The 26,933-nt window shown below is 51.9% G+C and overlaps 1 protein-coding gene across 1 annotated transcript; it reads right to left on the bottom strand.

Moving 5' to 3' along the window:
- Positions 1-8,088: 8,088 nt before the first annotated feature.
- On the bottom strand, positions 8,089-25,373 carry SPAG7 (sperm associated antigen 7). The gene is made up of 7 exons (XM_088462963.1): positions 25,241-25,373; positions 18,374-18,441; positions 16,739-16,827; positions 12,187-12,271; positions 12,014-12,103; positions 10,533-10,689; positions 8,089-9,109 (listed from the first exon to the last, which is right to left on the bottom strand). The coding sequence occupies exons 1-7, from the start codon at positions 25,323-25,325 to the stop codon at positions 8,997-8,999; spliced, it is 687 nt and encodes a 228-aa protein (XP_088319089.1). The 5' UTR covers positions 25,326-25,373; the 3' UTR covers positions 8,089-8,996.
- Positions 25,374-26,933: the final 1,560 nt, after the last annotated feature.

Genomic DNA, 26,933 nt, shown 5'->3' on the forward strand with positions numbered 1-26,933 from the left:
ACGTGCAAGAACCCGGGATTTTGAGGTCAGTGCAGAGGTTCCCAAACGCGGTCCTCAAGGATTAAAAGAGAGAATGACAGAAAATTTTTGTCAGATATCTACCCACAAGCTGCAGTCCCTTGCTCGCAGCTTGTGATTGTGCCCCCCACTCACCCCTCTATCCCCCCTGATTGTCAGAGGTGTCAGGACCAACAGGAAACACAAGGAAGTAGGGAGGATTGCTGTCCTGGACGGGTGTGTAGGGGAAAATGAGAGATATGGTAAGAACTTACCATATCTGATACCCTCTTGGCCAAAGCAATCGCCAGGAGAAACAAGAAGTCTTATCCGTTAACCACTTGAGCTCCACCAAGTCTAGTGGTTCAAATGGAGGACCCTGGAGGGCCTGAAGAAATACCACCAAATCCCAAGGTGTCACTCGGGGGGACAAAGGGAGGTTGAATCCGGAGGACACCCTGGAAAAAGAAGGTGCGGATATTCGGGAGTGGAGCTATCCTTCGTTGGAACCACACAGATAGAGCAGAGACATGCACTTTCAACGAGGCCAGGCGTAGGTCGAGGTCCAAACCAGATTGGAGGAATGCCAAAACTCTAGAGATACGAAACACTTGAGGGTCGTAATTCCTTGTGCGACACCACTGAAAATAGGTATGCCAGACCCTGTGGTAGATCCTATCTGAGGCAGGCTTGCATGAACAAAGCATCGTGCTGATGACCGAGCTAGAGAATCCCTTGGACCTTTAGATGGATGTCTTAAGAGCCACGCTGTCAAAGACAGATGACCCAGGTCTGGGTAAAGGCAAGGACCCTGAGACAACAGGTCCGGATGTTGAGGTAGCAGGAACGGCGTGTCAATGGAGAGATTCCGAAGATCTGAGTACCAATGACATCTGGGCCAAGCTGGAGCCACCAGCAGGACCGTGCCTCTGTCCTGTTTGAACTTCCGAAGAACCCAAGGAAGCAGGGATATCGGAGGAAAAAGGTACGCAAACTGGAAGGTCCACTTCACTGACGGCTGAGGGAGTGCGCTTCCCAATTGAGGACTCCCGGAATGAATACTGCTGAAATGGCCGGGAGGTGACACTTTGCCCAAGACAGGATGCGTGACACCTCTGTCATTGCTGCCCAACTTCAAGTGCCTCCTTGATGGTTAATGTAGGCCACCGTGGTGGCGTTGTCGGACTGAACCTGCACCGCTTTTCCGCGAAGAACGCGTCTTGCCATCATGAGGACCCTGTACACAGCCCGAAGCTCCAATATGTTGATTGGAAGGATTGCTTCGTCCGCTGTCCAACGGCCCTGAAATGAGTGCGGCCCGGTCACCACACCACAACCCCCGGAGACTGGTGTCCGTTGTCAGAAGTACCCAGTTCGGGATCCAAAAGGGGCGACCTTTGGTGAGAGGAGTTGTTTGTAGCCACCAAGACAGAGACATGCGCACCTCTGGAGACTGCACCAGCATCTGAGTCCTGATCAGGTAAGGTAACCCATTCCACTTCGATAGTATCAGCCCCTGCAGGGGCCTGGAATGGAACTGGGTATATTCCACCATGTCGAATGTGGACATCATGGATCCTAGAAGCCGCATCGCTGAGTGCATAGACATCCGATGACTTCGCAGGCAACTGCGCACCCGTAGTTGTAGGGAGGATATCTTTTCTGGAGTTAGAAAGGTCCTCTGCTGTGAGAATCCAGAAAGGCTCCCAAATGAACCATCCTCTGTGAGGGAATTAGGGAGGATTTCGTCCAATTGATCAGCCACCCTTGCACCTGTAGACAAGCGATAGTCAGGTGCAGATGTTGCTGAAGTATCTCCGGAGAGCCGGCCAGCAAGAGGAGGTTGTCTAGGTAGGTCAGGAGTCGAATACCCCGACTCTGCAGGTGGGCTGCCATGACTTCCATAACTTTGGTAAATACCCTTGGAGCCGTGGAGCGCCCGAAACTGGAAGTGTTGGCGCAGTATAGCAAACAGCAGATACAGCTGGTGTCAAGGTGCTTTGGGGACATGGATGTCCAGGGAGACCATGTAATCCCCAGGTTCCATAGCCAGTATGATGGATCGCAAAGATTCCATTCTGAACCTGGGCACCCTGAGGAACCTGTTCAGAGATTTCAGGTTGGGGATAGGCCCATTCGGTTTTTGAACCAGAAAGAGTAGAGCAGTAACCAGTCCCGCGCGGAGATAACAGAACTGGCACAATTACCCCTGCTGTCAGCAAGGAGTCTTTGGCTTCCTGAATCTGCAAGGCCTTGGTCTCGTCCAGAGGAGGGCTCGTGCAGAAAAACTGGTGACGGGGGTCTTTGACGAAAGGAGAGGGCGTACCCCTGAGAGACCACTTCTTTTACCCAAGCATCCGTGGTGCTGTGACCAGTACTGGGCAAACTGAATAAGTCGGCCTCCCACCGTGGGATCCCCGCCCCATCAGGCTGAGTGTTTATCCTCCGACTTGGAAGCAGGGCGTCTGGCGCTCCAGGCCTGCTTCTTAGGCTTAGAGGTCGACTTGGCCGCTGATTGTCTAGGGAAAGACTGTCCTTTAGGCTTTCCTTGAGCGCGAAAGGACCGAGAGGAAGATATTCTTCCTTTTGAAGGCGCAGAGGCAGATGGCGGAAAAGCTGACTTAGATTTTGCCATGGTATCTATAATTTTATCCAAGTCAGGGCCAAACACCATCTCCCCATTGAAGGGTAAGGCCTCCAGGCCTTTTTGGAATCAGCATCCGCCCTCCAGGAGCATAACCACAAAGAGCGGCGAGCAGACACGGCTGCGGCCAAGACTCTGGATGTCAGTAGACTGGCATCCAAAGCCGCCTCACCGATATAGGCGGCTGCATCCCTCATGTGGCCCACTAAAGATCTTTGAGCCTCAGGAGCCTCCTCGGTGAAGGTTTCCTCCAACACATTTGCCCAGCTCTCAGTGGCCTTGGCCACCCACGAGATAGCTATGGACGGACGGGCCACAGCTCCTGAGAGAGAATAAATCAATTTCAGGCACGTCTCCACCTTCCTGTCCATAGAATCCTTCAGGGAAGAAATGGAAGGCATAGGCAGTGCACCCTTAATCAGGCGAGTAACATGAGAATCTACCGCAGGCGGTGATTCCCACTTTTTGCAATGACCTGCAGGAAACTGATAACTTGAGGCCAAACGTGTTATGTTCTGGGTTGTTTGTGGACCCGGGGTGGTAGCAGGAGCGATCACAGGAGCAGATTTAAAGGTAAATGTGGAACTTTTAATGATTGGCTTAACAGACATGGGAATGGCAAGAAATAGTCCAGGTATAGCACTAAAGTGCACTTAATAACTGTAGTGGAGTAAATGGGAGAATGTCCAGAAAGTGACAGGCAGGAACAGTCCAGTATGCAGGTATGGTGAGCTGTAAGGAAATGCAGGCAGAGGTAACGAAGTCCAGCTGGTGTAAATGGAGGTAAGGTGCAGGGAAACAGCAGGTTCAGGTTCTCAGGCAGGGGGAAAGGTAAATGGAGGGTGCAGGGTAAGTCTAGCCGACACAGGTGCTCAGGCAATAGGGAAGGTAAATGGAGGAGGCAGGGGAATCCAGCAGGGTTGGAGCAGGCTTAGGCAATGAAACCAGGTGAAAGCACAGAAGCTCTCACTGAGAAACACGTTGCACTGGCAATGCAAGGGAGCTCTGAACTCCCTTAAATCCCCAGTGCTCAGCCGTGACTGGTCAGAGAGGAGCATGTGACACAACAGGATAGGGCAACTAGGTCACCTGACCGGAGACAAGATGGCGGCGCCCATGCCAGAACGGAACAGAAGCACCACCAGGCCTAACCAGACCAGAGTGACAGTATGCCCACACAGAACCACGCACAGCCAATGCTCCCCGCCAGGCACCAGTGCCACCGCCAGATGCCCCTCGCCATAGCGTCCTCACAGGTATTACCCGTCGACTACCATGCCGAGAAACCCTGGTCGTGACAAAACGCTTTTGCGGTTGATACATCTTACCAGGTGATTGCCAGGCCTCTGCCAGCTGGTCAGAGAGAGGGAAAACTGCCGAAGTCACCTTTGCCTATTTAAATTCAGGGTATTTGGATTTAGGGGCAGGAACGTCATCCTCTATGGGCCGTATTCAATTTGAGGCGAAATGTCGGAATCGGCGATAATTTATCGCCAATGACGTCATTTTCGCCTATTTCCAATATCCCCGTATTCAATTTCATTGGACTTTTCAGCCGGTGTGAAAAAAAAAAAAAAAAAGTGCAGAATTGGGGTTTAGGGGTGCAGGCTTAAAAAAAAAAAAAAAAAAAAAATAGCCTGCACCCCTGGGAATGGTCCCTAAAACTTATCGGTGTTAAAAAAAAGTTTAAAAGTTTTTTTTTTTTTTAAAATAGGGACACCCCAAAAAAATATTTTACATTTTGGGGGTTAAAAAAAAATAGGGAACACACTTCTAAATTAGCGGAATGGAGTCCAGAGGGGTTCCCTTATATGCGGCAGGTATTTTATTTCATTGCGGGAGCAGCGGCAGGTGCATTTTTGCTGAATTTTAAAAATATGCTTGCACCCATTTTCAAATACCCCAAATTTGATGGGCATAGTTATTTTTCCCCCAAAAAAACTTCTAAATGCTCTTCTGCATCACCTTCTTCAGAGCCACATTTATGCACCTTCCGCGGCTATTTAAAAACCCGGCAGGCAAAAACGGGGGTACCCATAGTGATCCCCCAGGTCTGGACATCTTTTAGGGGGGGGAAGGGGGGTCCTACAATAATTTCCCGAAAATTCCCGTATTTTTTCGCTGATCAAAGTTTCGCCTATTCCAGATTTCGCCTACTTTGGTATTGAATATGGGGAATAGTGGCCACACGCGCGATACTTTTCCGCCTGGAATACAGGCGAAGGAGGCCAAAAGTCCAGCAGGCGAAAAGTCTGGACTTTTCACCTCAAATTGAATACAGGCCTATATCTATGTATGGATCGAACCACCCTTACCAACGCTGGAACATTAATAGCCGATTTGGGCTCCACCTCCTGGACAGGGGAATCCGAATCAGACTCCTCAGGCATCTCCACATCATGGGATGACACATCCGTGTCTGATAGCTGTGTAGACTGGGATGACATTACAGGACGTTTAGATGCCTTGTGAGGTTTTTCACTCCGCAACATGATCTGAAAAGCCGTAGACGAAGCTGCCAAAGTCTGAGCTAGAGAAAACATCCACCCAGGCTGGTTGTGCAGCTTACGGAAGCCCCTGGAAGAGAATGACAGACTTTTGTGGTACCGGAGGGGATTGCATATATAGAGTGGTAACCCCTGATAGGGCGTAACAGTCTGAGGCCCAGGAGTAGACTGCAATAATTGCTGGATACCCCGCGAGGGAAGGATGGCTGTTTGGGGGTAACCCCATATGGGGCAAAACGGCTGGGACCGCCAGGCGATCCGCAATAGAGGCCAGCACCTGAGAGAAAAAAAAAATCCCAGGTCCCATTGTTGGGGGGTTAGAGAGACCAGGCAACTGATAGCCCATCCTGAGATAAATCCTCCTTTCCTATCCCTGCAGCGCAGCGCCTGCAGGAGAGCAGACCTCCTTGTCAGATATATATTATATAGAATCAGGAAGCGCCAAACTGGGTACCCACAAGTATGCAAAACACTGGTCCAACAATATGGCACCGTGCAGCACCCAACCGTATGTGAAAGACCTCACAAATACTTGAGATCACGGAAACCACCCTACACACACCCGTTAAGCCTGTAGGAAAAGAAAGAGGGATATAGACTGACAATCGGAGAAAAGACAGTCAGCGGTAGCATAAGTCACATACAATGCAGAAAGATTTACTTACTGCACCTAGGCACTACAATCAACCACCCAGATTCAGTGTCTGGGAAGGCTATAGCGCTGTATACACTGACCACAGGGGAGAGGTATACAGGGGGACCGGTCCACCCGCTGTCCGGAGAGATCTGTGATGTGCCAGAGAAGACGGCCGCCGGAGAGACCTCAGAGCGGGCGTGGCCATAGGAGGAGAGCAGCTCAGCTACGCCAGACCTTAGCGGAAAGGCACGCTGAGCTGAGGAGCCGCTAAACAGGGAAGGCTGCCTCCCTGGCTGGCAACTAACCCCCGGGTTGCCGGTTCTCACTTCCAGCTGCAAGTCCCTGGTGGTCTAGTGGACGCGCGGGGTATGGTGGGGGTCTGCCGCCACTGTCTGTCCCCAGAGACCGGAGGCAAAAGTCTTCTTAATATGCGGATCCGCTCTTACCTGCACCGTGAGCCCGGCAGCAGTCCAGGGATATCCGCAGACTCCGGTTAGCAAAGACTCTGGGGTCCCGCCGAGATCCCATCTGACTCCGGCCAGGCACCAACTAGGACTGAGGTGCCTGTGGCTCGGGGGTGGGGTATAGAGGAGGATGGACCCAAGTACATCCTGGGAGCTAAAGCTTTTAACTGCGTGGTGCCTGGGATCCAGATCCAGCTATGCCCCAAGGTCTCCCTATGGACCCTGAAGAAGAAAGGGAGGATTTTTCCATTAAATTCCGAAAAGTACGAAGAGCTCATAAAGCCATTTGGAAACTGAAGCAGCATTAGATGGAGGGGCACGGAGAATCACGTAACCCTCAGAACAGATTACAGTGGGGATAGACCGGTGGGGGGGAATGTCACACCTTCTGGAGGTTGCAGTAGCCCAGGTGGGAAATGAGGAGGGCATAGATTAGCAGGACTACACATCCCCTCATGACCTGCTACAATTTTGCTCTCAGATAATGTTATCGGAGTTAGAGCATTAGCTGGGCCTTGAGGGTGGTGGGATTGTGAGAGAGTGGACGTGATACGTGAAGGAGGAGAGTGTGGAGGCGGGGGGGGGGGCACTAAGGTTTGAGAAATTGTGGAGCTGCTGGTTGCAACGGAGAACTGAAGGAGGTAGAAACTGAGAATGGAAGAGGAGAACTAATTGGGACACGCTGAGCCTCAGGTCACATTGGGGCAGCCAGGATCAGACTGGGCACGGGAGAGGAGGTCTGTGCGGGATCAGAGTAGAGAGAATACCGAACAACTCAGGAGGGACGTCGTTCACCAGGAGAACTTGCCTAACCGCATGTATGTATAACCATTATAATGGGTGCAGCTCGTCTTTCCTAGGTCATTCTGGCCTATGGGAAGAGACACAGGAGAAGGATAGTCAGGCAGTCTGGAGCCTATAGACCGCGGCCTGTATCACCTAACCCTCTAAATGGTGATATATATCATTACAGTGCAGGAAATGCTCCGCTTACCAGGGGTGTCTCTAGGGGTACGAGCGCCCCAGGCAAAATAAGAGACTGGTGCGCACCCCCTTCCCCCAATTTTTGGAAAAAATACAAAAAAAAAAAATTTAAATAGACATTATTTGAATATAAAACAAAAATAGAAGGACAAGAAAACAAGAGAAAGACAAAAAAGACGACAAGCCATTGCAGCTAATGGAGAGTTGATTTTGTACTTCGTATCCACGTTATGAGTGCCTCTCTCTCCAGCCGTGTGGAATTACAAGTCCCAGCATGTCCTGCATACTTGTGCAACACCTGGAAAGCCACAAAAGGTGAAAAGCTAGAGAGACATCATGGAGGTGACTGCAGGACACACACACAGAGACATCCCCCCGAGGGAGCAGACTGACAATACAGAGTGTGCCCACACACATCCAGCGAAGAGTTGCAGCATTTGGTGGTCTTACACCCCAGACAACCCAGATCATCCATGTCTGCTCAAACCTCTGCCAGTGTGGTGCACTGCAAGCACCGTACCCCACAGGAACTGCACACTGGCACATAGGTTCCACCTCCCCTCAATGACGCTCCACAGACCGTGCACGTAAGACACACAGAATGATAAAGTCACATTTCCCCACGTCCCACTATTGACCAAGTCTGTTCTTGGACAGGGGCGTTTTTACTCCCAGGCCATGGATGGCACTGCCCCCCCCCCCCATGGCCAGGAACCCCTGGCGAGTGCCATCATGGCCAATGGGTAGAAACGCTCCTGACGTTTACCCACAATGCACGGCCAAAATCAGTTATTTCATTTATCCTGATCCAAAAACAGAGGGAAAGCGAAGAGAATGAAATACACAACGCAGCCCTTTAAATTCAACCGGTTTGTTCACTTTAATGAAGAGGTAGCTTTAAAAGAAGTCAGGGATAAAAACGGTCTTATATATAACGGAGCAGACTATAGTCTCTGATCCAGCGTAGGACACAGCGATCGCAGGGGGAGGGGTAATCTCTATATTGGTAATTAAATAATTCTCTTCAGCAAGTCAGATTACAGGGAAGCACCCCGGGAATATGTCACCGCCTCACAGATAGCACCGGTTCTCCTTTAGCTAAAATAGTCCCTCCGGTTTCCACATAGGGAACGAGACAGCGGCACCAACACGAATTGTCTGATGTGCCGCACCCGGTGTCACCATCTTAAAAACTGCACGACGGAAATAAAAAATCCCAAAACATCACAAATATAAGGCTTAAAACATATTACAACAGCAGATTATCATCTCCGATCAGACTAAAATCCGGAGCAGTCTGCCACAGGGGCCCGGTCCTCCGCCAGCAGCTCGGAGGCATTCACTTTCCGACCCACCTTCTCTCCTGTGGGACAAACAACCTTCCATAAAAACAGGACACGCGAAGTGTCAGGCGCCATTAGAAAAAGGAAGCGGACGTTGAAGAGGGATCAGCGACGCTACCGACACCAGATACGCAATAACCCAACAAGGAAACGGAGGATGATGTTTTATAATCCTCTCTTTACCGTCCATCTGCCGCCACAAGACTTATTTACTTTAAAAAAAAAAAAAAAAGGCAAAAACAAAAAAACTGCGCAATGTCTTTGCAATGAAGAAAAATAAAAACACGAAAAAAAAAAAATTAAATAGTTTTAAAAAGTAACAAAATCGCTAGCAGATAAAAATCTCTCTTTGTCGTCGTAGCGTCTTTACATCTCCGGTCGCTAGGGAGGGTAGGGTGGGCCTCGGATGACCGGAGAATCTTAGGAGCTGCTGGACGCCGACTCCCCGTCCTCTTGTTTCAGGCGCTTCTTGGCGCGAATCTCATTCATGGCCTCCTCGATGGAACGCGTGTCCCGCTTGTTAGCGACAGGAACTGAGGACAAGGGAGCAGAAATATTAGAAGACGGACAAAGCTACAGGACCACGGCAGCTGTGCGAGCAGGATTGGTTAGACCGCAGGTTCCCAAACTCGGTCCTCAGGACCCCAAACAGTGCATGTTTTCCAGGTCTCCTTACAGAATCACAAGTGAAATAATTAGCTCCATCTGTGGATCTTTTAAAATGCGTCAGTGAGTAATGACTACACCTGTGCACCTGCTGGGTGACCTGGAAAACATGACCTGTGTGGGGTTTGAGAACCCCTGGATTAGACACCTCACCGATCCAAACCCACTGTTCGGGATCTATCCTATAGGCGTTCCCAATTACCTGCCCTGACCCACACCCAAAAGATGGCTACCTTATTTACCACAAGCCCTACCAAGGTTATTACTGCCACTCTGTCCGACCCACAGGACCAGCGCAGGTCTCCAATATTCCGCTACTTATCATTTGTGTCTTTAAACTCCGATGAATGAGTATGGCGGACTCCGACACGAATCTGCTGAAAATGGGAAGATTATATTTCTCGTGGCTTGGTCACTATCAAGCTCTCCTATAAATCTCTGAAGTGTTCTCACTACACAAGGACCTCACCCTGCACATCAGCAAGTTGGAACCTTGGAAAACCCACCGTGACCTCCCGGCGATTTTCCTACCGAACACGGCACTTCCCACGAACACTAGGATTAACGCATTATTAAATTCACATCTGCTGAATATAGGCGTGCCTGCCGGAACGGATACCACCGGCTGAGCCAACCACTGGTATACGGATACATACGTTTTATGCTGGATCCAAGTCAGTTTTATATTGTGGTTATGTTACTGTTTCTAAGTTGTTGTTTTTTTTTTTTTTTTTTTAGGTCTGTTTGGATACAGATTACATTAGTGCTAATAAACAGATTGAGGCAATGGTCTAAAGGTGGGTACACACCTGACAGATATCTGCAGATGATGGTCGTTCATACACACTGAACGGCCATCATCTGCTTGTGCCCTCGGGTCCCGGCGGCCGGGTCAGGGGGGTGTCCCGTCCCCTCCTCGCGGCTGCTGCTGCTGTGTGTGTACAGGCGGTCTGCAGACCGCCCGCACACACTTGCCGATGGACAGATGTGGACGACGTTCACTAACGTATCGCGGGTACACACTGGCCGACGGGCAGCAGATATATCGGCCGATCAATTGTCAGTGTGTACCCAGCATAACAATGCCGATAGAATCTAGTAGAGAGCCAATTGTCCCCACTAAGGGAAACAGCACATTGTCCCCACATTGTTTAGCTGTAGTTAGGGTTATTAGAGCCCGAATCCCTTTCTGTTGTCGTAATGAGAGAGAGAGGGTCATGGACTGAAATGAGCACCTATCAGTGACACGGGAGACGATGGACACCAGCTCCGTAGGCCGGCGCGCCTTACCGCAGCCGTAGGTCTTGTTGGCTTGCAGAGTGTGGGCAGCGTCCTTGGCGGCGACTTTGCCAATCAGGTGACTGTATTTATCCTTGTAGTCGGTGGCGGGGTTGACACAGGACGGGCCTCTCAGCGCATCAGCTTCTGCCTCTCTCCGAGCCAACTCCTGCCGGGACACAGAATATCGTTACCACCAACCTATCACCATTCCTGGGCCGCTGAACCAGATTACCCCCCCCTGTCATTTCTATCTATGTACTTTAGGTTAAATCCTTTTCTCAGAATCTGATGGTGGACACTGGGGTACAGAGTGCGGTAACAAAAACTGCTACAGCTCCTCCTCCCTCTATACCCCGGGAGCCGGCTGGGAACTTCGGTATTTTTCTAGCAAATCCCTGGACAGAACCGGGATTACAGAACTATGTTCTCCAGTGAAGACAAGAACAAGGAAAAAATACCAGTGACGGAAGCCTGGAAAATTGCTTAGACCCTGTCCACCCTCTCTCATAGACCCCACAAAAAGGACCAACAGATCTGATTACTCACCGTCCTTTATATCTCTTGTCTGCTGGATGGGATTCACCCAACCATCTACTCCCCACTTCCTGCTGCACCCAACTATCTACTCCCCACTTCCTGCTGGAGTCCTTGAGACACAATGGAACCTCAGGTTTCCATGGTCTATATGTAGTAGCGGTTTCAATAATCCTACCAATAAGGATACCTGGACCAGGACCTGAGCCCAAGCCAGCTCATCAGGTCCATGGCTCCTGTGGTAGGGTCCCTGCTCTACTACCTCACGTGTGTAGCTCACCATAATAGCCCTGGGTCCCAGAAGTTCTCTCAGGCTGCCACCTTAGTGGGTGCTCCCATAGGTCAGTGTGGCCACTGGCCCTCTGCCACGCACAGACGTGACCCTGGATGCTCTCAATGTCCCGCTATGATTAAAAGACAAAAACATACGGATGTTCCCAGCAGGCTTCTGGGGAATAGACGGGGAGGAGAGTTTAGAGATAAGTTTGTAAGTGGCCGTCTCCTGTCACCACACTCCATACCATCGTGTCCCATTATACTCCATAGAAATTATATATATTCTCTATATAGGCAAGCAGCCTACTGACCTCCAAGCTACCAGCGCTGTGTGACTGGACCATAGAGGCCACTAGCTCTTTGTCCCCACTACTGGACCGATCTGTGGCCACTCTCCTTATGTACCAAGCTCCTACTGTCCCGTAGACTGGAAGCTGGCGAGCAGCGCCTTCATACCACTTTGTATGCCAGTCATTACCCAGTCTCTGCTTTACTGAGGTTAGCTCCCAATTGCACATTGCTGAGAACTATGCAGCGTTCCTGCCTCAGGGGTGACTAGAGGACAGAGGTCACGGTATGCTAGGTCCCCATCATACGGACACTGCTCGGCCCCCGATTACCCCGTCTGTAATAAAGCATCAGAGATCCCCCGTTCAGTAAATCACGTGGCACGTACGTACCTTCAGCTTTCTCTTCTCCTCCGCCTTCGTGGGGTCCCATTCCTCGCCCTTGCGATATGCCTCCAGCTCTTCGTCGCACGGCGCAAACTCCTGAGAGGAAAACACAGTGAGATCTACGGGAATGCAAGACGGAGCGTAAAACGTACCCCAGAGCCGGGCCGAGGGCCACTCACGTTCTTAAATATCATGACGTATCTGCTGTCTTCGTCCTCCCCGAATGAGAAAGAGGTCAGTCCGGCCACTTCCACCACGTCGTGTCTGTAAGAGAGAGGAAGACCCCCGAACATTGGTAATAAAGACCATGTCCCATTATAAGCAGGCCAGCTAAGGGCACCATATATATTTCTATAGGAAAACCAAACACCACAGAGACCAGCCGTATAAAGAGATAAATATGTTTCATTGCTTGGGCAAATACATTATGTTTCCTTTACATATGCGCAGCAATCATAGCTTCCAGATGTAATATAGGTCTTATGTTCAAAACCCATATATATCCAGTGTATAGCATTCACAGTTTTGCATATATATTTCAGTATTTTTTTTTAATACAAACTGCTCTTTTTGTCATATAAGACTATTTAATAATGTACTGTCTTTGTGTTCTTAAAGAACTTGTGTGTCAGAAAGGCTTTTCTTTTAATCACTAAATAGAGGTTTTATTGACAGCACAAGCGTTTTGTGACTATTTTGGAAACAGTCATAGTAACTCAATATTTCAAAATCACAATCAAGGAATATATAACGGCACGGGTGTAAGTACTGCAGCGCTAGTATAGAATAGATACATTTTGCCCGAATATCAGTCATACACAGCATATGCGATGCAAGGACAGCTACCTCCTTAAACTCCAAAAGAAACCGCAATGTACACGCAGAGAAACAGAAAGTTACACCTGAGAGCTGCAATAATATTTTAAAATACAATTCTTTACAAATGTGCTTTAAAACATAGGCCCTGATTCAGACCCACTCGCAAGCGGCTGTCCGCTCGCAAGTGGGTCGATGGTCTGCACTGAGCATGCGCATGACGGAGGGAGCTCAGTCGTGCGCGTGCGCCGGGCGCGACGAGCGAAGGAAAGTATTTCGCTCGTTGTGTCTGATCAAAGGGGGCGTGCTGTCGATGTTGACTGACAGCACGCCCCCTTTGGTGGGCGTGCCTCCCTGACAGGGGCGTTCCCAAGGGAACGCCTCCCGTCAGAAGCCGGCCCACTGACATCACTAGTGATGTCAGTGGGAGTGATTTTGGCTCTGATAGAGCCAAAATCACTCCGGGCCTTGCGGTTGAAAACCTCAACCGCAGGCTCCGGCTCGCAGTTTCGATGGTCGCGATGGTCACGACCATCGCGGCCATCAAACTGCACGCTCGTATAGGCTGTGGGTGGTGACCCACAGCTATACGAGCGTCCAGGAGGACGCTCCATTTTTATGGAGGCGGCCCTCATTCAGAGCGTGCGCTCTGCTCAGAGCGTGCGCTCTGAATGAGGGCCATAGTCCAAGTCCACGATATTACTAAAGACAGCAACGTTTTTAATAATAAAGAACAGGATTTAAATATAGCTGTGGCTCTCATATATTAACATCCTGGGATAATACATAACATGTATATATAGTGCACTATTCTCAGCATCACCCACTCCCTTCCACCTCTGAGGTCAAGTAACCCAAGACATTAGCAGTGACGACGAGTCGCCGGATACATTTTGCCAAAACCAGGGTTTTCCTTTACCTCTGAAAAAAATATCGCCGCTTTAAATCCCGGGACAAAAAAAATTCAAGAAACCCCCCCCCCCCCCCCCACCAGTGTTTTATGAAACATTGGGACAGATGTATGAAGCTCCAGGAAGTGATAAAATGCAGAGTGATAAAGTACCAGCCACCAGCTCCTATCTGTCATGTTACAGGCTGTGTTTGAAAAATGACAGTTAGGAGCTGACTGCTTGGTCGTTTATCACTCTCTGCTTTATCACTTCCCGGAGCTTCATACATCTGGCCCCAGTGACCCGTAGTCCCGAGCTGCTCTCTATATCAGAGTCACTAAACCACTACAGTCAGTAGTCACAATTAACTAAATCATTTCTAATTCTAAAATGACGGCGTTCACAAGCAATGCCATGTTGTCACACATTTGCCCCGTGTAGCAGGATACGGATCCCAGGTTCGGAGATATTCCTCCATCACTCGGATATACACAGATCAGCCATTACATTACAACCACCAGCCTAATATCGCGCACTTCTCCCTCGAGACACCAAAACCGCTGTAACCCATGGAGGCATGGACTCTGCAAGAGAAGGTGTCCTGTGGTGTCTGAGCACCTAGACCAGTGTTGGCTAACCTTGACACTCCAGCTGTTGTGGAACTATATATCCCAGCATGCCCTGCCACAGTTTTAGCATGCCCTAATAGCAAAACTGTAGCAGTGCATGCTGGGTTATGTAGTTCCATAACAGCTGGAGTGTCAAGGTTAGCCAACACTGACCTAGACGTTAGCAGCAGATCCTGTAAGTCCTGTGAGGTGAGGCCTCCGTGGCTCGGACTTGTTTTTTCCAGCACATCCCACAGATGCTCCATCGGATAGAGATCTGGAGGAATTTAGAGACCAAGTCATCACCTTAAACTCTCTGTCATGTTCCTCAGACCGTTCCTGAGCAGTGTTTTCAGTGTGACAGGCGGGCACATTATCCTGCCGGAAAAAGAGGGCACTGCCATCAGGGGATACCGCTGCCACGAAGGGGTGTGCTAGGTCTGCTACAATGGTTAGGTAGGTGCAGGGGCGTTTCTAGAGAGGAGGGGGCCCGTGTGCAGTCTCCGACACGGGCCCCCCTCCTCTCTGCCCGGCAGCGGACTGAGCTGTGCGCGGCCAGCTCCGGAGTTATTGACTCTGGGCACTAGAGTGTGCCCAGAGTCTATAGTGTATGCACAGGTCACCGGGAAAATGGCCGCCACGGCCATTTTCCAGTCGCTTTACAGCTCCGGACCCCCATGCCACTACGGAGAGGTAAGTATGCTATGGGTGCAGGGTGTGAGGTGCGGGCCCCCCCTGGACCCAGGGGCCCGTGTTCCCCACACACCCTGCACCCATTATAGATACGCCCCTGGGTAGGTGGTACATGTCACAGTCTCATCCACATGCATGGAGTTTCCCAGCAGAACATTGCCCAGAGAATCACACTGCCCCCGCTGGTACATAGTACATGCTGGTGCCATCTTTTCCCCTGGTAAATGACGCGCACACCCCCAACCGTCCACAAGATGTAATAGAAAACGAGATTCGTCAGACCAGGCCACCATCTTCCGTTGCTCCAGGGTCCAGCTCGGACACTCACGTGCCCATTGCAGGCGCTTTCATTGGGGGACAGAGAACAGCACGGGCACGGTCAGGTCTGTGGCTACGCAGAAAGCTGCACTAAGTGTTCTTACCCCTGTCCATCATAGCCAGCATTAACCTGTTCAGCAATTTGTGCTATAGTGGCTCCTGTATGGGGTAGGACCAGGCGGGCTAGCCTTCCCTCCCCACATGCATCAATGAGCTTTGGGTGCCCATCACCCTGTGACCGATTGTAATTCCCTGGACCACTTTCGGTAGGTACTAACCACGGCACACCGGGAGCACCACACAAGACCTGCCGTGTTGGAGACGCTCTGAACGAGCGGTTTAGCCATCACAATCTGGCCCTCGTCATGGTCACTCAGATCCTTACACTCGCCCATTTTCCCGCTTCCAACACATCGACTTCAAGAACTAAGTGATCACTGGCTGCCCAATATACCCCCCACCCCATGTCAGGTGCCATTGTAACGAGATCATCAGTGTTACTCACGTCACCCGTCAGTGGTGGTAATATTCTGCATGATGGGGGCAATTGGAAGTGAATCAGAAATCATATAAAGATGAAAACTTAGGAGAAAACTGATCTGTTCTGTTCCCCCCACAAGTCACTTTCCCATTGAGCTAATACCATCCATATGCCCTGTATAGCCTACCATACTACTAATGGCTGTAGGAACTACACTGAGTACAGGGATAGTATTAACCTTCATTTCTATTAAGGTTAATGTTTCGGGACTGATACACGAGTATATGCAACTTGATATTAAAGTGACCAAATAAGCCATCAGCGGTCCACCTGTCACCCCGTAACGCAGGTGTCCTAAGGCGAGCTCAGGGAGGACAGAGACCTCGCGCGGAGCAGAAGGGCACAAGATCGCTTGATCTTGATTTTCAGTATGAATACAGACTGAGAGCGGGGCCTCACCATCCTTCTGACTTTGGATTTTAAGCAGCAGGTGTCTGAAAAGATACTCTTTTAATTTGAATTTTTTTCTTATAAACTTTATTATAGAGCTGTTTTTTAATAGCATCATAGGAATCATGGGGCTAGGTCTGTATATCTTAAAGAATATCAATATATACATTTTAAGATATTGACGCTTCCTGTATTTCTCTGTGTACATACCGACTCCGTTCGAGTGTCAGCTATTTGCCTAAATGTTAGTCGGGATAGAATTGGGTCTTTAATATGAAGTATACTTTGATTCTGGAAGATTTGATACATTTTTAGATTTAGACACATATCAACACTGTGGAAGGACGAAGGAGCCTGCCACAAAGAGCTTACAGTCATACTGTATGATGGAAACCAAACTGGAATAGAAGACAAGGTACAAGTTACAGGTAATCACAGCCACAAACTACGGGCAACACACACACAGGTCACTCACAGGATGCTGCGCTCAATCTTCCCCATCGGCTTAAACTTCTTCTTTCTCTGAGTGGTGTCCTGGATAAACTCCGAGATTTCCTTCTCCATCTACAACACACAATATTCTCAGTAACCCTGCAGGGGGAGGGACAGGCTCATAGCTCCCTTCTGTCTGTGTCACCCTGCAGGGGGAGGGACAGGCTCATAGCTCCCTTCTGTCTGTGTCACCCTGCAGGGGAGGGACAGGCTCATAGCTCCCTTCTGTCTGTGTCACCCTGCAGGGGGAGGGACAGGCTCATAGCTCCCTTCTATCTGTGTCACCCTGCAGGGGGAGGGACAGGCTCATAGCTCCCTTCTGTCTGTGTCACCCTGCAGGAGGAGGGACAGGCTCATAGCTCCCTTCTGTCTGTGTCACCCTGCGGGGGGAGGGACAGGCTCATAGCTCCCTTCTGTCTGTGTCACCCTGCAGGGGGAGGGACAGGCTCATAGCTCCCTTCTGTCTGTGTCACCCTGCAGGGGGAGGGACAGGCTCATAGCTCCCTTCTGTCTGTGTCACCCTGCAGGGGGAGGGACAGGCTCATAGCTCCCTTCTGTCTGTGTCACCCTGCAGGGGGAGGGACAGGCTCATAGCTCCCTTCTGTCTGTGTCACCCTGCAGGGGGAGGGACAGGCTCATAGCTCCCTTCTGTCTGTGTCACCCTGCAGGGGGAGGGACAGGCTCATAGCTCCCTTCTGTCTGTGTCACCCTGCAGGGGGAGGGACAGGCTCATAGCTCCCTTCTGTCTGTGTCACCCTGCAGGGGAGGGACAGGCTCATAGCTCCCTTCTGTCTGTGTCACCCTGCAGGGGGAGGGACAGGCTCATAGCTCCCTTCTATCTGTGTCACCCTGCAGGGGGAGGGACAGGCTCATAGCTCCCTTCTGTCTGTGTCACCCTGCAGGAGGAGGGACAGGCTCATAGCTCCCTTCTGTCTGTGTCACCCTGCGGGGGGAGGGACAGGCTCATAGCTCCCTTCTGTCTGTGTCACCCTGCAGGGGGAGGGACAGGCTCATAGCTCCCTTCTGTCTGTGTCACCCTGCAGGGGGAGGGACAGGCTCATAGCTCCCTTCTGTCTGTGTCACTGTGTCACCCTGCAGGGGGAGGGACAGGCTCATAGCTCCCTTCTGTCTGTGTCACCCTGCAGGGGGAGGGACAGGCTCATAGCTCCCTTCTGTCTGTGTCACCCTGCAGGGGGAGGGACAGGCTCATAGCTCCCTTCTATCTGTGTCACCCTGCAGGGGGAGGGACAGGCTCATAGCTCCCTTCTGTCTGTGTCACCCTGCAGGAGGAGGGACAGGCTCATAGCTCCCTTCTGTCTGTGTCACCCTGCAGGAGGAGGGACAGGCTCATAGCTCCCTTCTGTCTGTGTCACCCTGCGGGGGGAGGGACAGGCTCATAGCTCCCTTCTGTCTGTGTCACCCTGCAGGGGGAGGGACAGGCTCATAGCTCCCTTCTGTCTGTGTCACCCTGCAGGGGGAGGGACAGGCTCATAGCTCCCTTCTGTCTGTGTCACCCTGCAGGGGGAGGGACAGGCTCATAGCTCCCTTCTGTCTGTGTCACTGTGTCACCCTGCAGGGGGAGGGACAGGCTCATAGCTCCTCACTGTAGGTCACTCACCTTTTTCCTGAACTCCATTTTCTGTCTCTTTTCATGCTCTTGAAGCTTCTTGATCCGGGCTGCCTGCTCTGTGGAATGAGGACAGAAAAATATGAGATATGGTAAGAACTTACCCTTGTTATCTCTATTTCTACGAAGTCCATAGGGTTCCACAGGATACCTTGGGGTATAGGTGTGACGTCAGTCGCAGGGCACCAAAGAGTTAAGCTTTCAGCCTCCCAGGATGCACTAGGTCCCCCTCCTATACCCCGCCCCCGGGCCAAGGCACCTCAGTTAGTTACCAAGCCATAGGCCGGAGGAGGAGAAGGAAGAGAGAGAACAAAGATCTGGACACATACAAGAATCACATTCTCACCAGAGGGAGACGGAAAACCGGTGACCAGAGCAAAGCCCATCTGCAGCACAGGTGCGACAGGGCGGGAGTCCTGTGGAACCCTATGGACTTCGTAGAAATAGAGATAACAAGGGTAAGTTCTTACCATATCTCATATTTTCTACTTCAGGGTCCATAGGGTATCCACAGGATACCTTGGGGATGTCCCAAAGCAGTATCCTTTAAGGGTGGGGACGCTCCTGTGCAGAAAGGAGAATCCGCCGCCCGAAGGAAGCATCCTGAGAGGCGAAGGTGTCAAACCTGTAATACCTCACGAAGGTATGGACAGAAGACCACGTAGCAGCCTTGCAGATCTGAACTGCCGAGGCACCACGTCGAGCTGCCCACGAAGGACCCACAGACCTAGTGGAATGAGCCTTCAGAGAAGGAGGGACCGGTAGGCCTTCATGAAGATAAGCTTCAGAAATAGCCATACGGATCCAGGCTGCCAAAGTTTGCTTTGAAGCAGGCCAACCCTTTTTACGGAAGCCAAAGAGGACAAACAAAGCGTCCGACTTCCTAAACGAAGAAGTGCGGTCAACATAAGTCCTTAAGGCCCGCACAACATCCAAAGAGGCCTCACCCACGGAAAGACCCGGTGAGTTAAAGGCCGGAACAACTATTTCCTCGTTAATATGAAACTGGGAAATAACTTTGGGAAGAAACTCGGGCCGAGTGCGGAGCACTGCCCTGTTCCCATAAAAAACCAAGAAAGGGGGTCTACAAGAAAGAGCCCCTAACTCAGAAACACGTCTGGCCGAAGCAATGGCCAGAAGGAAAACAGTCTTAGCTGTTAGCCATTTAAGATCCACTGAGCCCAGTGGTTCAAACGGCGGTCCTTGGAGAGCCCTCAGGACCACAGCCAAATCCCAAGGCGCCACAGGTGGAACAAAGGGCGGCTGAATGCGGAGAACACCCTGCATAAAGGTGCGCACATCCGGGATTGTAGCAATCCTACGGTGAAACCAGACAGATAGGGCCGAAACCTGTACCTTCAAAGAAGCAAGGCGAAGCCCATGATCTAGTCCCGCTTGCAGGAAGGCGAGAATCCGAGACAGACGAAACTCCCGCGGTGCATAACCTCTCGGTCGACACCACTGGAAGAACGTATGCCACACGCGATGGTATATCCTCGCGGAAGACGGTTTCCGAGCTCGTAACATGGTACGCACCACAGAGCTGGAAAACCCCCGGGACCTCAGCATGGCCGTCTCAACAGCCACGCCGTCAAAGACAGCCGAGTCAGGTCCGGGTGAAGGCAAGGACCCTGAGACAGAAGGTCCGGTCGTAGCGGCAACCGCAGAGGAATGTCCACGGACAGACCCTGAAGGTCTGAGAACCAGTGCCGTCTGGGCCACGCGGGAGCTATCAACAGGAGCGTCCCTCCTTCCTGTTTGAATTTCCGGATTACCCGTGGAAGAAGGGAGACCGGAGGGAACAGGTATGCGAACCGGAACGTCCACCGGACGGACAGAGCATCCACCAGAGACGCCCCTTCGTCTCTTGTGCGAGACCCGTACACCGGCAACTTGTTGTTGTGCCGGGACGCCATGAGGTCGATTTCTGGAAGACCCCACCTGTCCACCAGTAGTTGAAAAACGTCCGGGTGCAGGGACCATTCCCCCGGATGAACGTCCTGGCGACTTAGAAAGTCCGCCTCCCAATTGAGCACTCCCGGGATGAAGACCGCTGATATGGCCGGAAGATTGCGCTCCGCCCAAACCAGGATCCGAGAGACCTCTACGAGAGCCGCCCGACTGCGAGTTCCTCCTTGCCTGTTTATGTAGGCCACGGTGGTAGCGTTGTCCGACTGGACCTGCACCGGGCGACCCTGGAGAAACCGCTGTGCCTGCTGGAGAGCATTGAAGACCGCACGGAGTTCCAAGATATTTATTGGAAGCTCCGCTTCTGTCGGCGTCCACCTGCCCTGGAACAAGTGTGGACCCGAAACTGCTCCCCAGCCCCGAAGACTGGCGTCCGTTGTCAACAGGACCCAATTTGGAACCCAGAACGGACGTCCCTTGTTGAGGTGGGTCGTCTGTAACCACCACGTAAGGGACAGGCGAACCTCCGGGGTGAGCACAATCGTCTGGAACTTCAGAGACTGAGTCAGCCCGTTCCACTTGGACAGGATCAGGTGCTGCAGAGGTCTGGAGTGAAACTGGGCGTATTCCACCATGTCGAACACCGACACCATGGAGCCCAGTAACCTCATCGCCGAGTGTAAGGACACCCGGCGGCTGTGCAGACAACTGCGCACCCTTGACTGTAAAGCAGAGATCTTGTCCTCCGTCACGAAGATCCTTTGCTGTCCCGAGTCCAATAAGGCTCCAAGATGCAGAATCCTCCGAGACGGGATTAGAGTGGACTTCTGCCAGTTGATTAGCCAGCCGTGCCGTTGCAGCAGTGCAATGGTCAGGTCCAAGTGGCGTAACAGGAGCTCTGGAGATCCTGCCACCAATAACAGGTCGTCCAAATACGGCAACATGCGGACTCCCTGCAGCCGCAGAGAAGCCGCCATGACCGCCATCACCTTGGTGAAAACACGTGGTGCTGTTGCCAGGCCAAAAGGTAACGCCCGAAACTGGAAGTGGTCGCTGCTGATTGCAAACCTGAGGAACTGTTGATGGCGCCAAAGAATAGGGACATGCAGGTAAGCGTCCTGTATGTCCAATGACACCAAGTAGTCCCCAGGTTCCAGCGCCAGAATAATGGACCGTAGGGTCTCCATCCGAAACTTCGGGACCCGCAAAGACTTGTTGAGTGCTTTGAGGTTGAGAATCGGACGATATGACCCATTGGGTTTCTGTACCAAAAATAGATTTGAATAGAAACCCTGGCCCCTCTGGGAGAATGGAACCGCCACTATAACTCCAGCCTGGAGCATAGTGTGCAATACCTTCCGCAGCTCCGTAGCCTTGTTCCGGTCTGATGGGAGACCCGTGGTGAAGAAGCGAGCCGGGGGTCTGTGCCGGAAGGAGAGGGCGTATCCGTGGGAAACCACCTCCAGAACCCAAGTGTCTGTCGTAGTGGTCGACCAACACTGGGCGAACTGTAGCAGGCGGCCTCCCACCCTGGGATCCCCCAAAGGGAGGCCCGGACCGTCAGGCCGCAGGCTTGCCATCTGGCTTGGGGGCCGGACGTCTGGTACTCCATGCCTGCTTCCGGGGCTTGACCGATTTCTTAGGGCCAGCCTGTCGAGGAAACGACTGTGGTTTGGGCCTGCCCTGGGCCCTAGATGACCGAAAGGACGATGGTCCCGAACCAGAAGGAGCAGCGGCCGACGGGAGACAGGCAGATTTGGCTGCCGCCAGCGTGGCCACAATCTTATCCAGATCCGGACCGAAGAGAACTTCTCCGGTAAACGGCAACGCTTCCAGACCTTTCTTGGAATCTGCGTCCGCCTTCCAGGATCGCAGCCACAAGGTGCGACGAGCAGCTACCGCTGCTGAAGAAATTCTAGACACCAGAGTACTAATGTCTAGAGCCGCCTCGTTGATGTAGGTGGCCGAATCACGGAGATTGCCAATCAACTCCGCCTGATCGGCCGGACAGTCGGATTCAAAAGAAGCCTCTAATGAATCCGCCCAGCGCTCCATCGCTCTGGCAACCCAGCAAATGGCCATAGCCGGCCGTGCTGCCCCCCCAGCAAGGGAATAAGCGGACTTCAGGCAGATTTCTACCTTGCGGTCCGTAGCATCCTTAAGGGAGGACATGGATGGCATCGGCAATGTGGCACTACGGACAAGACGGGTCACGTGAGAATCCACCTGTGGAGGGGATTCCCACTTCGCAAAATAATTATCCGCGAACGGATAAGCCACCGCCAGGCGTCTCTGCGGCTGGTATCTTTTGCCAGGTTGTTTCCACGCCTCCTCTAAATGGTCCACCAACTGACCCGAAAGAGGAAAGACTGTGGCATCGCCCTTCACATCTTTGAAAAAGGCATACTTAGATTTAGCCGCTGGGGGAACTTCGTCCTCAATCACCAAGGCTGTGCGGACCGCCCGAATAAGTCCAGGAATATATACTTTGGACTTAGCATCAGCGTCCTTAGTATGGAGAGGTTCCTGATCGTAAGGATCTAGAATCTCCCCATCATCAGACGTCCCTTCGTCATCCTCATAAGGAGCGGACAGAGACGCCACCGGCCTTTTATGAGACCGCATCACAGACTCCCCTTGCAACACATCCGACAAGTGCTGTACAGAACTCGTCAGGGAGTTAACCCACGCTGGCTCCTGAGAACCCGGGAGCGGGGAAATAGGGAGACTGTGGGGTACCACCAATTGTCGTGGGAACCCCTGCATGGGTGACGACACCACAGACTGCTGGGACAAACCCATCGGAGTAAACGCGGGCTGCGGAGCTAACTGGCCCACTAAAGCTGTTAACGCCTGAGCGAAACAAGCCCAGGGCGGCTCCTGTACCGGTGCTGTAACCGTAATACCCCGCGCCATGGACAAACACTGCCGGCAAAGGCCCTCCGCGCTACCCTCCCCCTCCGCTAACGGTACTTTGCACGTGGTACACTGTAGCCGGAGGGGAAAATCACTTTCAGACATGATGGCACCACGTATGTGACCTCTCTCACCAATTAAGTATTAAATAGGCGAGAGACCACCCTGCAGCACCGCACCGCAAGGGCTTTAGCAGAAAGAACAGGGACAGTAATAAAGCTGACAGTTTAGAGAAGAAAAGATTACAGGCAGCAGCGCTAGCACAGTCACATACAATGCAGAAAAATAACAATTCCTGCACTAACAGCGCTGATCACTCAACTACACAGACACAGGGCCTGGTAGGACACAGCGCTGCATACACAGACCTGACCACAGCGGAGGAGAGGTATGCGGGGGGACCCAGACCACGATGCTTCCGTCCAGCGCTTCCAGCAGCGTTCACCATGCGTTCTGGAGAAGATGGCCGCCGAGGAGCAGAGAGGAGGCTGGCCTGGGGGAGGAGCGCTGCCACAGGACCAGTCGGCAGCATGCAGAGAGGGCTGTGTGCAGCGGGGGAGGCGCCGGCTGTGAGACAGGGAAGGCGCGCTCCCCTGGCATGCATTTAACCCCTGGGACGCCGCAGCGCTACCGCTCTGCTGCGGTCCGCTGTCCCAGGGGGTAGTGGAAGCGCAGGTTGGTCGCCTGGCTCCACGCTGCAGCCAGTCCCCAGGGAGCCCCCTGCCTGGGGACTTAGGACCATGTGATCAGCGGGGACCCACCGCGGGACCCCGCTGCTTACCTCTGTCCCCCTTGAATCCGGCCATGGTCCGGAGCATCTGGGGTCACCGCTAGCTGTGACCCCAGACGCCCACCAGCATCCCCGGATCAGTACCGGCGTTCTGGTACCGGCGGGGTGTAGGGAAGACAGCATGGACGTCAGGACTGACTGTCCATGCTGTTCATCCAGATGTGCAGCCACAGCTGCATGAAGAAAAAGCTTCAGGGGCTCTTCTAGCCCCCACTCCAACAGGTGCACCCGACTCCGGCCGGGCACCAAACTAAACTGAGGTGCCTTGGCCCGGGGGCGGGGTATAGGAGGGGGACCTAGTGCATCCTGGGAGGCTGAAAGCTTAACTCTTTGGTGCCCTGCGACTGACGTCACACCTATACCCCAAGGTATCCTGTGGATACCCTATGGACCCTGAAGTAGAAATAGTGAATATATTATACATATCCCATTACACCCCTGTACCCATTTCAGAGAGCAGGATCATCACCATCAGATCTATGGAACAAATCCCCACAGATTACACCTGTCCCACTGCTGCTCCGTTCCCAATGTACGGTATCGGTCATGTATAACGTGCGCTGGACATTTGTGATCAAAATGTAAACAAATGTCTATAGGAACCTGCAAAGCTAAAAGATGATTCCGTCACTAGGATCAAATTAAAATAGGAGATGAATATTCTCTCCTCAGGAACCGCTGCTTTGTGCGCATGTCAGAGTTAGGAAAGTGCCGGGGGGGGGGGGGAGAGAGTACACGATCCATTTTCCCCCTATAGACCCTACAGCAATATTCACTCTCCATTGTATAAGACACCATTGTCAGGTGCTGCTGGCCCTTTAAGGGACCTGTGATAGACAAGGCCTGCAGCCAATAGGAGATGTCGTCAGAGTAGAAAGAAAAAAATAGGGCGGCGACATGAGGAAGACTGGCAGCAGCCCACACTGCCAGAGACTGTGTTACCCAATCACAGGCGACGTCAGCGGCAGGGCGACCAATCAGCGCCCACATAAAAATTAGAACGCTCGCCGATTGGTCGCACCGTGGTCAGTTACGTGCTGCGGAGGGGGAAAGCCTCCAAACGACCAGGCAGCCAATCACTGTGCGGCACCGGGCTGATCTCCGCGCTGATCGGCCGCTCGGGCTCGGGGCCGGCCAATGAGAGCGAGGACCGGAGCCGGGCAGGACGTCAAGAGGGGACCGGGCAGTAGCCGGTCACCGGCCTCCGCCACAAGGGGTCCTCTCCCCCCCTCTCCCCGACTCACCCTTGGCCTTCCGCCGACTCTCCTTGTCCCCGACTACGGGCGGCCGCTCCATGGAGCTGAGGATAGAACCGAGCAGATCCGCCATCTTGGATCAGTGTGAGCGGGGACGCGCCCGGCCCTCAGCGTGCGCGCTCTCTTAAAGCGGCAACAGCCGCTTCTGCGTGTCCCGCCGGCTTTTCAGAGAATTAAAGCGGCAATCACCATGAGTAGTAAGGAGTAGCAGATGCAGGGAGGTTGCAGAGAGCATTCCAACATGTCAGGCCCCCCCCCCTACTGGCAGGGGGCTGTAACTACTGGTTGGCCAGGCTGGCACTCACCAGGGGCATAGGTCAAGGCGGGCGGTGGTCTGGAGGCACGTCTAGTTTAAAGCTAAAAATTAATGGACTCAGATGCATGCGCAGATAGACGATAATCGCTCAACAGCGGCATAGCATACTTTTCAGATTCGGGCCCAATAAGTACTAAGGGGTCCCATCCATGGCCTCTCCGTCCCTTGTTATATTGGTAATCGAATACAGTCAGTAGAATATATATATATATATATATATATATATATATACACACACACACACACACACACACACACACGAGGGTGAATCAATAATAATCCGCTCCCTGGGACGCAGTCAGATTCCCGATGTTTGGGAAACTGCGCAGGCCCCATTCTGCCGGTGTGCTAACTCGCTGGCAGTGATTGACAGTCTGCTGCCGTTTGTGGGCAGGGAGAGGGTGGCGGCGATTCCCTCCGTTTCCCGAAACGGAGGCGTGTCACTGCTGTTGCAGGGGAGGGAAAAAAGCCAGGATCTCCGTTGGGTGACGGAGATTTCCTGGCCTCTTACTGTAAACTGCGGCGTCCGGCTGCGGGTACCCATGGGTAAAACAGAAGTTTTAATATAACGAGTGCAGATAATTTTTGACTCACCCTCGTGTATATATCTATCTATCTATCTATCTATATATAAACAGTAGCCCGGCACTCACATAAATCCACAGTCCAAATAGTGCTCAGGTGCCTCCAAGTGAAAACAAATTTGCTGCGAAAAGAAGTGGCACTCTGAGACTTAAAAACAGATAAATAGTGTTTATTCCATGAGCTGGAAAAGCGACCGACGTTTCGGGCCCACACCGCCCCTTTGTCAAAGTGAGTAAAAAGAAATGACTTAAAAGCATACCTTATATATCCAAGAAAACCCGCTAGGAGATGGAGCAAACCAGGAAGTTGTGCAGGTGCGCGGCTACCGTGTCTCGGAGAGATGACATCATCCCGTTGATGACGCCCGGTAACCCGGGTAACCAAAGACGCGGACCAGAATGAATAGTAAACAAACCAAAAGGAGTGATCAGTGGCGGCTGTGGGGTCTTGTGTAAGCCCCGCACCACAGTGAAATTAAAACAGAACTGGCACCAAGGATTAAAAGTACATGTACCCAAAAGGAAAATAAATGAAAGGATAATAAACAATAAACTAGAACCAATAGATAAATACTTCATAGAAAACCAACATAGGCTGGAAGGGCTAAATCTACATGAGTGTATATGCTGTAAATACAGCCTTAACGGGGACATAATTGACATTAATACAAATACCTTAATGAGGGATATACCTACTAGAAGCTGTAAAACCACAGATATGGCAATGTATAACAAATTAGTTGGAACCGTTAGCCATAGACTAATAAAGATAAGGGGGGAG

Source organism: Taudactylus pleione, unplaced genomic scaffold (assembly GCF_031769625.1).
Source record: "Taudactylus pleione unplaced genomic scaffold, aTauple2 ptg001299l, whole genome shotgun sequence".
In the NCBI taxonomy this organism is placed as follows: domain Eukaryota; kingdom Metazoa; phylum Chordata; class Amphibia; order Anura; family Myobatrachidae; genus Taudactylus; species Taudactylus pleione.